The sequence below is a fragment of the Dermacentor andersoni genome, chromosome 2 (assembly GCF_023375885.2).
Source record: "Dermacentor andersoni chromosome 2, qqDerAnde1_hic_scaffold, whole genome shotgun sequence".
Classification (NCBI taxonomy): Eukaryota; Metazoa; Arthropoda; class Arachnida; order Ixodida; family Ixodidae; genus Dermacentor; species Dermacentor andersoni.
Genome location: NC_092815.1, coordinates 13,613,113 through 13,631,381, shown reverse-complemented (window position 1 = coordinate 13,631,381; position 18,269 = coordinate 13,613,113). Strand labels below are relative to the sequence as shown.

Below are 18,269 nucleotides of genomic sequence, written 5' to 3'. Positions count from 1 at the left end.
TTGTACTCGTTTGTCCGCTTTCGCCAAACCGCGTGCAGGGTCAAGGTAAAGTCGGCGCGAAGTGCGATAATAATCCAGAATATCGCTGTAGCGTGTGAAGCTCGAGTTGACAGGATCCGACTCGGGACATGGAGGGACAGCAGCCCGGAGGAGAGAAGGGCAGGCAGCGGCATTCGCCGCCTCGTTGCAGGGAAGACCTGTGTGGACTGGGTTCCAGTCTATTCTGATGGAGTGAGGGTTGAAGCATCAGGAGGCTGCCCGAAGGAAGCGAGCCGCCAGCAGGCCAATGGAACCCTGGATGTAAGTAGAACAGGTTGCGCGCGAGTCTTAGTGTGAGTGGTGGGGTGAAAGGCGGCCAAAGCAATGGCAACCTCCTCTGCATGAGTTACAGTGTCGATTCTAAAGGAGAGGCCATCTAGGCAGTGACCCTCTGTGATCACAGCGGCCGTGAAGTGACCTGACGGGGAAGGGCCCGAGACGTCTACGTAGAATACGCCGGGCGATCGGACTGCATGGCGCGCCTGAAGGGCCGGGGCAGGGGCGTAGCCAGGGGGGGGGGGGGCGCTTATGGGGCTTCAGCCCCTCCCCCCGACATTTTTTCGGGCTGTCATTACTCCAGGATGGACAGACACGATAAACAGCTATTTGTCTGGCAGTGGAACTGCAGAGGTCTAGCCGGGAAAAAACCGGTCCTACAACAATACGTAAGAAATATCCAACCCAAACCCAATGTGATAATGCTACAAGAAACTGTGGGCGCGTCGGCCAACAACCCGGGCAACCACGCCCTCGTCCCTAAATTCCTAAACGATAGGGGCATCTCCACACTAATCAGAAAGGGCCTAGTACCCATAGAACATGAGATTAAAGCCCGCAATCGGAGCACATAATGATAGAGATTATTCCTAATAGAACGCAAAAGAATAGCATCTTTATATTGAGCATATACAGCAACCCATCCAAAAAACAGCAGCGTTTTCTCTCCCTGCTCAAAAAGGCGACCGAGCTCGCCGGCCTGAACCCGCTAATAGTGGGTGGGGACTTCAACGCTCCTTGCCATACCTGGGAATACGGCCACACCACACCCAAGGGCAAGCAGTTATGGCAGGACTCGCAAGACTTGGAATACACGCTCATCACGGAGTCCAGCGCCCCAACGCGTATGGACAATTCGGTTGCAAGAGATACCACACAGGACTTAACAATGATCAAAAACATCGAGAGGGCTACCTGGAGAAACATCCTAAATGACGTAGGTAGCGACCACATGATCATCGAAATCACAATCCCCCGAGCGGGAATCACGCCCATCCCCAGGTCAAAAGTTTCAAATGGAAAGACTGGGACAAGTTCCGCAAGCACCGGGATATCAGGCTGGACGACGAGCCGATCGGTGACATTGACAGATGGATCGCGGACCTGACCAGGGATGTCGGGAGGCCATGCAAACCATCACTCCCGAAATCCTGACGGAAAAGATGGACAGTCGCCTCGCACACCTCTGGGAAGCCAAGAAATCCATACAAACCCGATGGCAAGGCCAGCGGCTCAATCGAAAGCTGAGAAAAAAGATAGCCGAACTAAACAAACAAATCGAAGAGCACTGCAAAGCCTTGAGCAAGCAACAGTGGGACGAAGTCTGCAACGCCGCGGATGGCCAACTCCACAACGGAAGTACGTGGCGACTGCTGAGGCACAGCTGCTGGGCGAAACCCAAAGCAAATTCAAGCAATGAGCCGACATGCAGAGACTTCTGCACAAAGAGAAAGGGGTGGCGAGCGAGAAGCAAATCGTCATGACACTCTGCGACAAGTACCTTCCGCAACGACTGACGGTCGAGCACGGCCGGTACACTGGCAGTCCCAGTCCCAAGTTAAATGAAGACTTTAGTGAGGCAGAAATCAGAACGGCACTCCAAGGGACTCAACGGCAAGTCAGCCCCAGGACCGTACAGGGTTAACAACAAAACGCTCAGAAACCTGGACGACAAATCTGCCACCAAACTCACGGGCTATATGAACAAGTGCTGGAGAGAAGGCCGCATCCCGGAGCAGTGGAAGAGGTCCAAGGCTATCCTCATACCCAAGCCCGGAAAGCCGTTGAGCTTGAAGAACCTACGCCCAATCTCTCTCACGTCGTGCGTGGGCAAGGTCTTGGAACACGTCTTCCTGAACCGTATCAACGGAAGAGACGGAAGCCTACTCCCACACCATGATAGGCTTCCGATCCCGCCTGTCCACGCAGGACGTCATGTTGCCACTGAAGAATCAGATCCTTCACGACAAGACAAGAAACACCAGAGCCATCCTAGGACTAGACCTGGAGAAAGAATTCGGCAACGTCGCTCACGAGTCGATCCTGAAACAATTGTCTATTCTGAACCTGGGGGAAAGGGCCTACAACTACGTGAGGGACTCTCTGAACGATCGCAAAGCTATCCTGACGGTCGGCGACCTCGAGTACGAAGAACAGACCCAGGAAAGCGCAGGTACCCCCTCCCCCCCCCCCCCCATGGCTCAGTTATATCTCCACTCCCTTTCAACTTACTCATGCTGGGTCTCCCCAGAAAACTACGGCAAATCGCAGGAATCCACTACGCTATGTATGCAGACGATATAACGATTTGGGCGGACCGCGGCAGCGAGGGCCAAATTGAGAATGCACTACAAACGGCCATTCACAAAGTCGAAGAGTACCTCCAAGGAACGGGCCTGAAATGCTCCCCGAGCAAGTCCGAACTACTCCTTTAGCGGCCCACGCGCAGAGGCATGCCACCAAAGAAGGACCCCGGGAGTACGAGGAAATCGGCCTGTACACCCAAGACGGAAACGAAATCCCCGAAGTAAACAAGATCACAATCTTCGGAATGATCATTGAGACCAACGGAGCTAACGGCGAAACCGTGAGGAAGATCGAAGGCAAAGTCACCAGCGCCATGAGACTCGTAAAGAGAATAACCAACAGACACGCGGGCACGAAAGAAGCAAACGTCATTCGACTGATCCACTCCTTCGTTGTCAGCCACATCGCCTACGTAGCCGCAACTGGCACGTTCAGTCTTCCAAAGAGCCTCCACGCTTGATGCTCCCATCGAAGCCCGCTTCTGTTGGTGAGGCTTCAACAGTAGACTGCCAAATGATTCCGGTGCTGCGATCCATTGTGAATGTCATCAGGGCCATGCTGACAAGCATTGACACTCCATCTGCTCGAAGTGGGCTACAAGCAGTGGCGTCGCCAGAAATTTCGTTCGGGGGGGGGGGCTCATGTTGCAGCTCGGCCTCATCCTTAAGAGGAAGCTTTAGCTCGGGTGCTGTTATTTAAATACATGTAGAAGGGTAATTCGGCTTTCCTCGCAACAACTGCACCAAAGTTGACGATGTTTGTTGAATATAAAAGAAAAACTTAAATTCTAGTGACTGTCGGTTTCGAATGTTTCATTTAGGCGGTCAATTCTATATTAAAAAATGGCCAATATCGCAAATTTCCAGAAAACGGAACTATCAAGTTTAAAACTCAGTAACTCAACAATGAAAAATAATAGCACAATTCTGTGAATTGCACGTAATAGTACATCTACAGCGGACAAAATAGATATGTTAAACATTAATCTCAAAAAAAGATTAGTATTATGGAAATGGTTGTCCTCTTGAGGCACTCTTCTCAATGGATTCCCGGACAGCGCTCTATGGGCGAGGCTGTCCGCCATCTCGTTGCCTATGATACCTATGTGCGAGGGCACCCATTGGAAACGTGTGGAGAAGCCTTTTATATGGAGATTGTGCACCGAGCGTAGGGAGCTAAGACATAAGGCATCAGTAGGGAACCCATGCTCTAACCTTTGAAGGGCAGATTTTGAATCTGTAAGAATGACAACAGGTTGAGGCGTACAAAACCATAGTTTCTTCAGAGCTGCCTCAATGGCAACGCTTTCGGCCGTTGTGGAGGACACGACTGCAGTGAAGCGAACAGACCAATCATACTTCAAAGAGGGAATGTGAAAAGCAGCTGCACTAGATCCTTTGACCTTGTCCACAGAGCCATCAGTAAAGATTTGAAGATGACGTGCATATTCAGTCTCGAGATGTTCCGGTACCAGCGCACGCGTTGCCGCCAGAGGAGGACTCCGCTTAGCGCGTACGTGAGGAATTGTCAACGAACAATCGAGGCTCGCGAATGAACAAGGTGTTTTCAACCTCTTAGTTCGACCTCTAGTGTCAAGACCCAGGATAAGCATCGATGAACTGGCAGAGCGTGTGAACATCAGTCACGGTTCGGTTCGCGCCATAATTCATGAACAACTCGGTTATCCACTCTTTTGTGCGCAACGGTTGCCCAAGATTTCGAACTACCGCCAGAAGACAGAGAAGTTCAGCGCTGCCTTGACTCATCTGATCTGGTATCACAATAAGGGTGACGACTTCTTGTCTCCAATTGTCATCGGGGACGAACCATGGTGCCACTTCTACGAGCCTGAAACACTACAGCAAAGCTTACAGCGGAAACATTCGAATTCTCCACCCCCAAGAAAGGAAAGGCCGTCATTTCCGCTGGAAAGGTGTTGTTGACTTGTTTTTTCGATAGTCAGGGGCCATTACGGATAAAATTTGCTAAATCTTGAGAGGCTATCAATTTGTTTCGTTATTGTAAAACGCCAGATCGGCTGCGTGTCACAATCAAGAACAAGCTACGTGAAAAATTGACGAATGGGGTCATCTTGTTCCACGACAATGCCGTCCTCACGTCGCTGATGTGGTTAATACGAAACTGGCAATGTTCAAGTCGGAAACGCTGCAACATCCGCCATACAGCCCAGACCTGTCGCCATGCGACTTCCACTTTTTGGAGGATTTGAAAAAACAGCTCAAGCGAACCAGATTCGTGTCGGACGATGACGTGAAAGAGTCAGTTGCAGACTTTTTGAATCATCAACCCAAGGAATTTAATGAGATGGGAATCGCGCGACTCGTTAGACAACGGAAGAAATGTCTAAATGATCATGAAGACTACTTTTAAATAAAGTACCCCGTTTGTCATATATTCGCATTGGCTCACTTTCATTTGACTCGCCCTCGTTTATTTTGTAGAACTCCTGCTTTTTATACGTGCTCTCTGTTGCGACTATAACTTCGGTGCAATTACGATACACGACCGGTGAAAGCTGCTCCTGTGTAATACATTGGAACAAGTGACAACGTCATTGAGATTTTTCACTGGCCGTTGCATATGTACAAGAATCTAAACAAGGTTCTTGAATGACAAAGTTTGATTATAATATTTGTCCTCAGCTTGTTAATTTCATGGCCTTTACATTTTTCATATCAGTAACATGCACTGCCTTGCTGGTTTCGAACTGATGTAGTTATAAAGTTCGTGTGATATTTTATTTACTTATTAAATAGAGAAAAAACATGGAAGCATGGATATGGGTTATTTTGGGCACAATTTTTGGCACATACAGTATATTCTTTTATGAAAAAATTCATATTTTACTTGTTTTGATAGTGCGTAGCGTTCAAGAATTTGTTTGCAGCATCGTTAGTAATGACAATGCAGGTATTATTCATGTATTTTATCCCCAGACAAATTGTTTAAGAGGAAGCTTTAGCTCGCGCCCAACTGCGACGCGGCCTATTGAAATACATGTAAAACGCAGAAACGCTTTTCTGTGATATCCCCCGGATCGCTTTTAATGAAATTTGTTGCATTTGAGAGAGAAAGTAAAAGTCTAGTGTCTGTTGAAAGCGGAATTTCGATTTAGGGCCTGAACATTGTTTAAATATTTTGAAAAACTCGAAAGTTAAAAAAAAGAAGAAAGAAATAGAAGCACGGCGTTCATAAATTAATAGCTTTGCATCAAGCACAGAGTCGCTGTTCAGTAAATGGCATCTATTATAAAAGTCAAAGCGGACAAATTTGGTGTGTCAATTCATATCTTACGTGAATTGGTTACGTTGTGTACAAGGATTCTGCGAAAGCCGTATTTCCATAATGCTAAATTTCTTGAGATCCACGTGTATCATAGAAATTTTGTCCGCTGTAGATGTACTATTAGGTGCAATTCGCAGAATTGTGATATCGTTTTTCATTGCTGAGTTACATAGTTTTAAACTTGATAGTTCAGATTTCTGAACATTTGCGATTTTGGTTAATTTTTAATAAAGAATTGACAAGCTAAATGAAAAATTCGAAACCAACAGTCACTAGAATTTAAGTTTTTCTTTTAAATGCAACAAACTTCGTCAAATTTGGTGCATTGGTTGCAGAGAAAAACGAATTCTCCTTCTACATGTATTTAAATAACAGCACCCGAGCTAAAGCTTCAGCTTGGGTGCTCCTATCTAAATACATGTAAAAGGAGAATTCGTTTTTCTTGACAACCACAGCACCAAATTTGACAGGGTTTTTCATAAAACATTGACGACCTAAATCAAAAATTCGAAACCAACAGTCTCTAGATTTTAAGTTTTTCTTTTAAATGCAACAAACTTCGTCAAATTTGGTGCATTGGTTGCAGAGAAAAACGAATTCTCCTTCTACATGTATTTAAATAACAGCACCCGAGCTAAAGCTTCAGCTTGGGTGCTCCTATCTAAATACATGTAAAAGGAGAATTTGTTTTTCTTGACAACCACAGCACCAAATTTGACAGGGTTTGTTGCATTTAAAAGAAAAACTTAAAATCTAGAGACTGTTGGTTTCGAATTTTTGATTTAGGTCGTCAATGTTTTATGAAAAATTGGCAAAAATCGCAAATTTTCCGAAAACAAAACTATCAAGTTTACAACTCTGTAACTCAGCAAGAATAGGTGATATCGCAATTCTGTGAATTGTACCTAATAGCACATCTAAAGCGGACAAATTTGACATGCTATACATGAATATCAAAAAATTAATAATATGTAATTACAAGTTTAGCAGAACCCTCGTAAACAACGTAACAAGCTCACGTAAGATGTAAAATGACATATAAAATTTGTCCGCCTTGAATGATCTAATGGATGCCGTTTACAGAACCGCGATATCTGTTCTTGATGCAGAGCTATTGGTTTGTAAACTTCGTGCTTCTATTTTTTTCAAACTTCTGAATTTTTGTAAATCTCTTTAACAAAATTCAAGTCCTAAATCAAAATTCCGCTTCCAACAGTCACTAGAATTTAACTTTCTCTCTCAAAAGCAACAAATTTCATTTAAATCGGTCCAGGGGTTATCTCAGAAAAACGTTTTTGCGTTTTACATGTATTTGAATAGGCCGCGTCGGAGTTGGGCCCGAGCTAAAGCTTCCTCTTAAGGAGGAGCCGAGCTGCAATGTGAGCCCCTCCCCCCCCCCCCCCCCCCCGAACGAAATTTCTGGCTACGCCACTGCCTGACACATCTTCCTTTCTGCCGATGGCTGGCTAGCCATCAGGACGATGCTCTCTCTGGAGGGCGGCAAATGTCATATCCAGTACGCGGCACGTAGAGGAAGACGAACATCTCGCGCATGGCGGAAGAGAAGAGCTCCATGCACGGTCGTTTTTCAGTTGGCCTGCAATTAAAGTGTCCTGCCCTTTTTTTGTCAGTTCCTGCTGCTTGTGAATCGTGACAATAATATTGACATGGCCGGTGGGAGGAAAATATTCCATGCCAACTTGCTCAAAAGATACGAGGAGAGAGACTGCCGTCCAGCGTGTGCAACGCGACGTTCGGTTTCACGGAATCGGGCGACGATGGGAGCATTCCTATCCCTGAACTACAGAAATTATAAGGGGAGAAGGACGTGAAGCTCTCCGACAAGCTAAATGCTGAGCAGACCAGACAGGTCCAATGTGTTATTGGGAAACACGCACCCATCTTTTCTGACGTTCCGGGCAAAACCGACTGGGTTTACTGCACGCCACGAACCACCCCGTCCACGAGAAGCAGTACCCCCTTCCTTTCGCGACACGCGAGAGCGTAGAAAGGGAGGTGCGAGAGATGTAGAGGCTTGGTATTGTCGAGGAATCAGAGTCTCCTAACAATTCGCTGGTAATTTTGGTGAAGAAACCACATGGTACAAACAGGCTGTGCATTGATTTTAGGCGCCTGAACAACGTCCTGATGGCCGACTCCGAACCCATGACTACGGCCGACGCGGTCTTCGCAACGGTCGGGGAGAAGAGGTATTTCTCCAAGCTCGACTTTTTGAAGGTCTACTGGCAAATCCCGTTGTCGGAAGAATCCAGGCCAAAGACGGCCTTCTCAACGGACTGTATCAGTTCCGCTTTATGCCTTTTGGCATAAAGGCGGCCCCTGCGGTGCTTGCAAAATTGATGCGCAATGTTGCGGAAGGTGTACCTGGTGTGGAACACTACTACGACGATGCCCTGGTGGCCACCGAAACGTGGGAAGAACATCTGAGATCCCTGGAGCTGCTTTTCAAGAGCATTGAGGCGGCCGAGCTAACAGTGCGCCCCCGTAAGTGTGAGTTTGGGATGTAGGAGCTAGATCGACTACCTGGGTCATGGAGTTGGACAAGACAGATTGCAACCATTGGGGAAGACGCTGGACAAGATTGAAGCTGCACCACGCCCATCAACAAAGTGGCAGGTACGCGCCTCGGATTGACTGGTGTTGCGACGCCTGTTTCTCGAACCTCGACCGACGTTACAAATGGGCAGCGTGGCGTTGTCGGCGGGCTGCAGGCGTCCGGTAGACCATGGCGACCAGGCAACGACGAGACGATTTCTAGTGCGAAACTTGCACTGTTTATTCAGTGGTTGGTGAAGGATAAGAAGAAGAGAATGAATGAATTGGAAAAGTACATTGCGTGGCCCCCTAAATAGGCCCACTAAAATTGTAGGCGGGATCTTGCTCACGTCAACGTCATGTGACATGCACTGAGTCTGGTCGGGGATAGGTGGCTGATCCCTTCTCCCAGGTGAGTTGGCACGGGCTTGCCTCCTCTGGCGGCAACCTGCGGGTCCTGTTTGGTTCGCGGAAAGCGTTCTCCCCTAGAGTTGGACAGTTCGTGGAAAGGGTTCTCCCCTTGGTCGCACACACAAATGGGCCTGTCATCACTGCGGGGTGCCTGCCAGACCGGCAACCACTCGAGACAACCATAGCAAATTAGGAATTCATCCTCCGTTTCGGTTGAGCAGGGTCTTTCGAGCATCTTTTGTTCCCGGGGTGTTACACGCCAACCGTAACACACTATCGGGAATTCATCCCGAACTACGCCGAAATCAGCGCTCCGGCCCCTCACGGAATTAACCGGAAGGGAGAGAGCAACTCTGTCAAATGGACATGCGAAGAAGCGTTTCGGGTACTCAAACGCCAGATCTCCACAGACCCGATATTGCGACTCCCGAATTTAAACCAACCCTTCGTCCTCCGTACAGACGCATCAAACACGAGTCTGGGAGCAGTGCTCATGCAAACCCACGAGAACAAACTCCACCACATAGCTTATGCCAGTCGAAAGCTATTTCCTCGGGAGGCCGCCTACAAGCACAGTGGAGCGCGAGTGTCTGGCGTTGGTCTGGGGGTACGAAAATTCTCCACGTACTTGTATGGCGTACATTTTTTTCGTCCAAACCGACCACCAACCGATCAGCTACATCCGACAGGCGAAAAAAGTGAACGGTCGGGTACTTCGATGGAGTTTACACTTCAGGAGTATCAGTTCACGGCCACCCACATTAAGGGAAGCGATAATGTGGGAGCCGATTATTTGAGCCGAATAAAGGGTTATTCTGCAGTTGGAGATCTTTGTGTTGCATACATAGCCGTGTAGTTGTCTGTTCGAATAATTTTTTTATAGTACACATTGTAGATTGTGTGTATAGTGTTTTGTATACATCGAATTGTGTTTCTCCTTTCTTTCTCGAAAATGCCACTCGTGAAAGCGAATATTATTTTATAATAGTCTGAAAGTGGGGGCAGTTGTCACGGTGCAGCATTATTAGATTCGGCGAAGCACCGATAAATGGGCGCCAGAAGGTTGTAGGAATAGGAACTGACGAGCAATACGGTTATTGCAGGCCACTCGGGCAAGCAAACGAAAGTAGTCGAAGGCAGGTTTTAGAGATTATGGGGCTCTTGCATTGCCCAGGGGGCGCTGCGAATGGATGGGTGGATGGATGTTATGAGCGTCCCCTTTGGAACGGGGCGGTGGCTTGCGCCACCAAGCTCTTGCTACTATGCTGCTTAATATCCTACCTAGGTTAACCAATGAAAAAAAAAAACACTATGAACTACCACGTCCAAATGTTCTGATACCCTATTGCGAACTGTGCTTTTGTACGTCTCCGTCTTTTGTCGTTTCCCTACTTTTCTTCCACCAATCCTCCAATCGCCTCTTACTGATGTCTATTGCGGACCTGTTTGCTTTACCACTGCTCCCGCTGAACCCAAGGGCTTCAAGGAGGCCAGTGGTGCCTAAATCGACCGCTGGATAGACGTCTTCACATTCAAATAAAATATGCTCCGTCGTTTCCGTAGCTTTACCGCAGCGAAAAAGGTGCTAAAAAGCGCCCTCTGTCCTAAAATGGGTCGTACCAAGCTCGATCGTCTGCTTCGGAAAGCACGTTTACAATATGGACCCGCCACTTTCGGTTGTGTTCTGTCACGGCCTGCAGCGAATATCGGGCGCCGAAGATTTTTTCAGGAGTGACACGCTGCGTAAAGGCAAGAAATTATGCAGTGCCGAATACGTGTATGCAGTTCAAAAATTAAGCGGCGAAGTTTTAGCGCGGTGTCAATCGCAAGTGAAGCGAGTCGCGTACGAAGTGGAACTTCAGGTAAGGTTTGCACGCTGCTAGATTCAGGCGCACAAACGCGAGGAAATGCTTCCTATAAATGAATCCACAGCAGCGATAAGCAGACATCATGTGTACGGAACTGCTCGAGCACACGACGGTACGCGCCGCGACGGCAGCGGTCTTTCAGCATGCCGCGATGTACGAACTGCTCGAGCGCACGATCGTACGCGCCGCGACGGCAGCGGTCTTTCGACATGCCGCGAAACAGCGGGTCTCCTGCAATCTTTGTTGACTGCATGCCGATAAACAAGTAGTTATGACTGCGTTGTAGTAGCGGCCATCTGTCCCTTTTAGTAACTGGTAATAACTGATGCAATGCATATGAGCTCGCACGTACGTGCGAATCGCGCTGCAGCGCGAGCTCGTGCGCTGCTCGCTTGATGTAGCCTTTAATGACAACGCTCGAAAATCGATCTGCTGTAATCAATACTATCTTGCTGCGCTGCCTCAACATGCTGGCTTGAGGTCAAGTATGAGCACATTTAACTCTCTAACCTGTGCTGCTCGTAGTGGGGTAGTGAATTGTCACCGAATCAGCCCGGCCATTTGTGGTCGTTTGCACACACCTGGACACTTCAACACTTCGCACCGGTCGAATTATTAATTGTCGCTGTGGCCGGGTTTCGAATCGTGAATCACCAGCCATGCCTGCTGCTATGTCGGTCTGCCGTCGGGACTGTAGGTGCAAAAGACCGAATTTTAGAACGCAGATCTATAATCAAGCAAGCTTCAAGACAAGTGAAGCAGTCAGCATGGCGCGAAGTTTCGCTTACCCAGCGCGACGAACTGCAGTTATACAGCGCGCCCGACGCTCCGCTTCGTGAGGCCTTCAAGGGAAACGATAGAATCGGATGTTGGGATTCAGGCCTTCTTGTTCATGGCAGCCCACGACGCAGCAGTATCGACGGTGACGCTTTTTCGATGCTGAGCTAGGTCCCTCCGGATCGGCGTCGCCGATTCCTTCTGCTTCCAGCATTAAGTCCGACGGCACACGGAGAGTCCGTTTTCGTTAAACTATAGGCTGCGACCAGCTCGCAGCGTGGTCGACGTGGTCTGTGAGAAGTGACGAGCCTTTTCGCACTCGCAACAGGGCAGAAAAAAGTGCGAATCGACGCAAAACTCGGCCTAGAAACGTGCTTCGCCACATCCAGGGCTCAATACGACCCAAGCTGGTACGACCCAGATGTCGTTTCCCGCGCCGCCACCAGGCGCCGCTACTATACCTCAAGCTCCAGCGGAAGACGCCCATTGTCTTTTTGTCGTCGGCGCGACCGTGGCGCCCCGACGGTTTTTTGTGGGAACCCCTGTGTATCCTATGCCCCGCGCGTGCGTAGAGAAGCTTGCTAAGAAGGCCGGGGTGCGAATACTCCGAAATATATGGTGTCTCTGTGCAATCCTGTGTCCACGAATTGCTGACAGTGTATGTGTGCCGGCAGCGCCGTATGGCCGGCGGCCGTCGTTTCTCCTGTGTTTGTGAACGGACAATAGAGGCACGCCACGGACTCAAGGGTGTGCCTGTGTGGTGTAATACAAGTGCGCGACGTTAACAGCAGGGGGGAATCACCCGTTCCCTCACCCCTAATTAAAAGGGGCGCGGCCATGACCTTAGGAGGAGCCGGGATACAATTGGGTGAACTTGACTGGACCGTCGCCAATATCTGCCGTTCCCCAACACAGGGAACTAGGGAAAGGAGAAGTTATTTAAACGCAGGTTTTAGACCGAGCTAAGCAGTCTAGAAGTTGAGCCTACAATCTGCTGAGAAGCGCCAAGGAGCTGGTGCCGTTGTAAGAGTTGGAGAACAATCCCACCGCTGCCATCGAGTTGTACGGGTTGTGGTCGGGCATGAAATACGTGGTAGCTGACCCCTGCCGTCGTCCAACTCGCTTGGGACGTGGTTGTAGGGAGGAACTTGCTCTCATCGAGAACTAGGAGTACGGGATTTATTTACAATATTTACATTAAGACAGGAGATACATTTCAACAGTCCAGCATGACTGCCAAATGGAGCACGAAAGACGAAGCACCCAGCACGAAGCACACAGCACAAGCTTAAAAACAATCTGTCCTCCCTAGATCCCTAGGTGAGGGAAAACTGCCGTCCAACCTTCGTCCAATCGGACCGTCCACAGTCGTTGGAGGCGTATTCGACCCACCTTTGAGGAACCCACCGAGTGAAGCGGGTCCTCGTAGACAGGTTGTCACGCTTGACCAGTGGCGTAGCTGGTCGTCTGGCACCCGGGGCCCATAGGTCTTCTGTCACCTCCCTCCCCCCGGGCGTAGTCGAGGAAGGCGAGAATATCGACAATTTCCGGGTGTCGTCAGACGTATATGACACCCCCTCTCCCCACTGGCCCCTTGCACCCGGGGCCCACGGCCCCCCGGCCCCCTCCGTTGCTACGCCACTGCGCTTGACCCAGAGCTGACTTCTCAGGTAGCCGCCGCGACTGCCAGCAGACTGTGATGAATTCTGGGGCCCGCAAAAACCAACCGCAATACCCCTTTTCCAGGAGTTCTCTTGCTACAAGTAGACCGTGAAGGCGATAACGAACCAACTAACAATACTCGGTTCGCCAAACGTGGCTTTCCTTGCTGGCGCCTGGTTCTTCGAAGGAGGCGCATTGTTGGCCTCCCAAAGCGACTCGTCGCAGCGGGCCGGAAAGCCGTTGCTTCTCCGAAGGAGGCGCATTGTTGGCTTTCCAAAGAAACTCGTCGTAGCGGGCCGGAAGGGTTCGAAGGTCGCTACCCCCGCAAGACGATCGAAACAGCTGAAGCGGGCTGGGAAAGGTTCGCAGGTCAGTATCCCTGCCGGCCGATCGTAACACCGTCCAGTATCGCCTGGGCCGCCTAGCCGCGTTTGAACTGCGAGTTACTAGTTGACGTAAGAGACGACAAACCAACGTCTACAATGAAGCTCACGGTAGTTCCCTTCAAGTTAGCTCAACTTGCTCGAGGGAATACGTCAGACTTCCGGGAAACCCAGCCCAGCAACCGCATCCACCGTAACGAGATCGGCTTGCCAGCGTTCTTCGGTAAAGCTCTGCCGTCGACTCCACGCTTTATGGACTTAATTGTTGCTGCCGCCGGGCCATGCGTATGCCACCATTTGTTTTCTTTTGAACTCTGTTTAGTTGACCACCGTTAAGTGTGTTTTGTGCACTGTTAATATCTATTTAACTGTTAACTGTATTTTCTTTCTCTTCATCATTGATATAGATAAAGTGCACGTGTACTAGGGTGCTTGTGTCTTTTGTGTTTCGCTTAAATTGTGTGTCGTTGTCAGTCTATAAATATGTTTTTCTCTCTATTTCCCGACTCTGATTCCTTCGCTGCGTTCCTTTGAGTAGGGAACGGCCAACCGGCTACGACGACGACTCCGCGCCGACGGCGAACGGGTGACAAGCCGTGACAACTACAATACTGAAGAAAGTCAACCCCGAGAATCACATCGCGAGTGCACCGTGGTATTCTAGTACACTGTAACCGCGGTAGTTCGAGAAATTCTGTTTTAAAATCTTCACCTCCGAATAGAACACTTGCAACACAAATTCCAAGGGGAATAAGGCACTCTCCACTGACACCACGAAATGGTCACACCATCATTCCAGGGTAACATAACTTTCCGACCCAGCCTTTCTTTGAAGGTCACACTCATGACTTAAACGGTAGCACCAATATATACTAGTATACTCTCAATTAACACACGCACTTTGTTCTCCATAATAGCCAGGAGTATTAACAGAGACGCGGACTGTCCGGCTACCTTACCTCCACCGGCTGCGCCGGCTAGTTTCCCGACAGCAGTGACAACGCTTGCAACCGTTGTCACATTCGCTAACCTCCCGAACTTTGGCGTGATACGGCGCAGCTTCAAGGCCTCAAATGTGCGGCACTGCTAGATGAGGTCGGAGATCGAGGCGGCAATCTTCTTTCCGACATATCCTCGACAATACCTGATAAGTCATATGCTGTTCTTCGTGGTATTTTTGCAAGTGCGTTAGCTGTTTACGGCAATTGGACAGTCTATTCTGTGCAGTATTTGGAGGGTGCTGCCTAGATATCGCCAATAAATTACCCACGCTATTGAAATCTGCTCAACATTAAGACGTCTGGTATATTCTGTTGCGTAACCCTCTAGGCTATTGATATAATTGTGAGATTGCAGGTTGGTCGTTCAGCATACCAAGTTCATTGAAGGGAAGGAGAGCATAAGTACTAAAGTCCATGATACCCAAAGCAGCCCAAAGCGTTAACTTCTGTAGGTAAATGTCGAAGAGGAATTTGAGGGGACTACCTACCGTAAAGTTAAAGATTTCAATTTATATTTGTGCTTCACCCACGCGAAATCTGTATGAAATGTCTGTGCTCAACGTACCTATATATTTATGTTAGATTGCATTTGGATTGAGAATTTTTGCTAACAGCACAGAAAGGGCGTGGAAGCAGTATCAGGAATAATCGGGAAGTACCTTCTGAACAGCGGTCGCCCGTTAAACGAAACCACATTTTTACAGCAAAAATATAGCTCGTTTGATATAATTAAAATTTGAAAACCTGCATCTAAAATACAAAACCTAGGTATAAAGTGAAAAGATTGCTTTTTTTGTGTTTCTATTGAGTGAACATTGTACGAAACCGAGGTTAGTGGCGCAATTCTCCGGCTTTTTGCGCTTGCCCTTCCATGTTTAATCGCTATCGATAGTCTTGTTTTTTTCTGCGCCCGTTTCCACAAGGTCTATTGCAGGCTACCTTCTTGAGGCCTGAGATCTGCGATGTGAGAAAGTTGCCACCGTTGGCGAGACAGCAGCCTCATAGTTTTGGACGCACCAGACGCTCGCATGTTGTCTCATCCGAGCGAGGACCGGGGTGGAGCTCGCAACGGGGAGGCCATGGAGAACACCAGCCGAGACGACGAGTCATGCGAGGGCGAGCAACCCCCGAGTCCGCCGACCAACGGGGAAGTGGCCAAAGAGGAAGTCGGTGAAGACGCCGAGCACATTAACAGGTGGGCTTGTGCAGAGACAGGCTTGATTTCGACGAACTTTGGGCGCCAAATAGCCAGCGGCAAATAGTCGGCAGCACTACGACATCGCACGCTGCAACTGATCATCTCTTGGCGGCGTGGTCGCGCGCGTTTCGGCGTGTTGCGCACCTTGGCTTGTGGTTGGACCATGTGTATGCTCATCGTGGTATTAGGGATGAGACAGCGCCTTTTTAGGTGCGCAAGACCGTTGGTTGTAATACTGTTGCTTGTCGTCCGAGGCCGTAATTAGGTTATACCGTCCGCGACACTGTTCGCTGGATCATGTACACATAGCTGAAATCGCCTTCCGAGCGACTGCTCTTTACCTCGTTTCAAACAGAATTTTGCCGTTAACCGTTGGATTGGAAAGCTTTATTCTCTTGCGTGTGAGCTGGTTGGCGAGCAGCATTGCTACGTCAAAATATGAGCTTATTGTAATACTGAATCGCGAAGCCTTCATGGCCTGCCCGGGAGCTCGGGTCTTCGGTTGTTTGCACCGTTATCTGGCTTTACGATTCTTGCAGATGCGCATGACTACCGCCCCTAGTCTTGTGTCGGGGTTTGTCCGCACATCGCTTGAGCTGATATGTTCTGAGGTATGTCATTGGTTGGGGGCGTGCTTCGTGTGTATTATGAACTTTGTCAAGGTATAGTTCTGGTAGACAGCTCCTGAGTGTAAATAATGATCGTATTATTCCATCTGTAGAGCACAAATGGTGTATAACCTAACCAGCAAGAACTCTGTCAAAGGAATAGCAGTAATATTTGCATCACCTGCTTGTAGGGCTTGTACTAGGACATTGATGCTATCTTGTTGGGGATGTTATCAAGCCGCACTGAGAGCTTGATGCCCGCATACATGGCAAAAGTGCATCTGTCTTTTATATGCGTAGTTAATATAGCTTTCACTGGCTTGATCATTTTAGTGCATACCTTGTGCTTCAAAGTATGTGCTTGAAATGTGAACAGTGTGCACACAACAAACATAGATGGTGTAGTGCACTACGTCAGTGGAACAGAAATGTTTGCAACACATTCGAGTAGGGGTAGGGTAGTCAACGCTGTAGTGTAACTTTCATGAAGGCTAGATGTTCTGAGCAGTTGTTTTTCATTGCAACTTTCTTCAGATGAGGTTTTCAGTTCCACCCATATTGCTTATTACTTGTTGTTAGGTCCCGTATTGTTATAACTGGTGCATGTTTCATTGCATCCTGCGTGTATATTGCTACTGAGAATAAAAGAGGTCCTGCAATGGCCGCATTTCAATGGGAATGGAAGGCAAAACCACTTGTATACCATGCATTGGGTGCATGTTAAAGAACCCCAGGGCGTCAAAATTAATTCATGGACCTTTACTACAATGTGCCCCAATACCAGATTGTGTTTTTGGCATGTAAAAACCCAGATTTTAATTAATTTGATAAAGGTCAAGTTCTTCTGTTTATTGCTAATGTACAGATGCAATAATCTTGAGCATTTACCTCTGGTAATCTCCATTTCATGCAATTTATTGCGTAAATGTCTCTGTGCTTGTGGCATGTGCTTGTGGAGATGTGTTGCACAGGTGTAGTAAATATTCGGTGCATTTTCTACATGGCATCTAGCATCTCTCCACCCTTCATTGTTGCGTTTCACAGCTGCACATGCCATTCCTCAAGACTGTCACTGAACAAACTCACAGTTATTACTGTCACCTGCCGTTTGCCCTCATTCCACTTTTGACCTAAATATGAGAAAAATCTCCTGATTTTATTACTCCAACTTTACTCTGCAAAACATTTTTTAGCCTCTGCAGAGCTTAACATTGCTTACATTTGTTCTTGCTTTCTCTTTGGCTATTGCTCCTTTTGCTTACAACTGCTCCTTACTTATTTTGCATGTTAAAACAGCACTGCTTTTGTGTAAGATACAGGAGCGACACAGGGTTTACATCTATTGCACAAGCTTTTATGTTCAAAATGGGCTGTGCATTCACGATAGCATGCACTTTTGAATAGTATTGCTGATTTAAAGCAAATCTTTGTAACATAACAGTGTTATTAATTTGGGAAGCTTCGGAAATAGTTAACTAAAAGTTGGTGAATGCCTTACATCCTGTGTGCACAAGGACCCAAATGTAGCTTGAGTTCTAGACTTGTACAGTGCCACAAGGTTGCTTCAGCATATGCAGGGTGCTTTCCAATTGCTATTCCTAAACCCTTTTACAGAAGATCTTTGTGCACATTTTATGAAGTGACGTGACTGAGAGGCTTATGTGCCTTCATTATTTCTTCTGTGGATATTTTTTTCGCAGTGAATTAGATGAAACCAGCAAAGAGAAAAGTGGCCAAGACGCAGAAGGGGACAACGACTTAAAAGTGAGTACTTTTCAAGTCTTGAGCAGATTTCAGCACTGGCGTTTGGCATTGCATGGCCACCATTATTTAAACAGTCTTGACCCATTGAGGTGGCTTGGTGGCTATGGTGTTGC

At 48.1% G+C, this 18,269-nt stretch overlaps 1 protein-coding gene across 2 annotated transcripts in view; it reads left to right on the top strand.

Moving 5' to 3' along the window:
- The first annotated feature begins 15,433 nt into the window (after positions 1–15,433).
- Nmt (N-myristoyl transferase) overlaps positions 15,434–18,269 on the top strand; it is a 79,935-nt gene continuing 77,099 nt past the window's right edge. For both annotated transcript variants that reach the window (XM_050190098.3, XM_050190097.3), the window contains exons 1-2: positions 15,434–15,781; positions 18,093–18,156. In XM_050190098.3, coding sequence (XP_050046055.1) covers positions 15,615–15,781; positions 18,093–18,156 — 231 coding nt within the window. In that variant the 5' untranslated portion in view covers positions 15,434–15,614. The remainder of the gene's footprint in view (positions 15,782–18,092; positions 18,157–18,269) is intronic.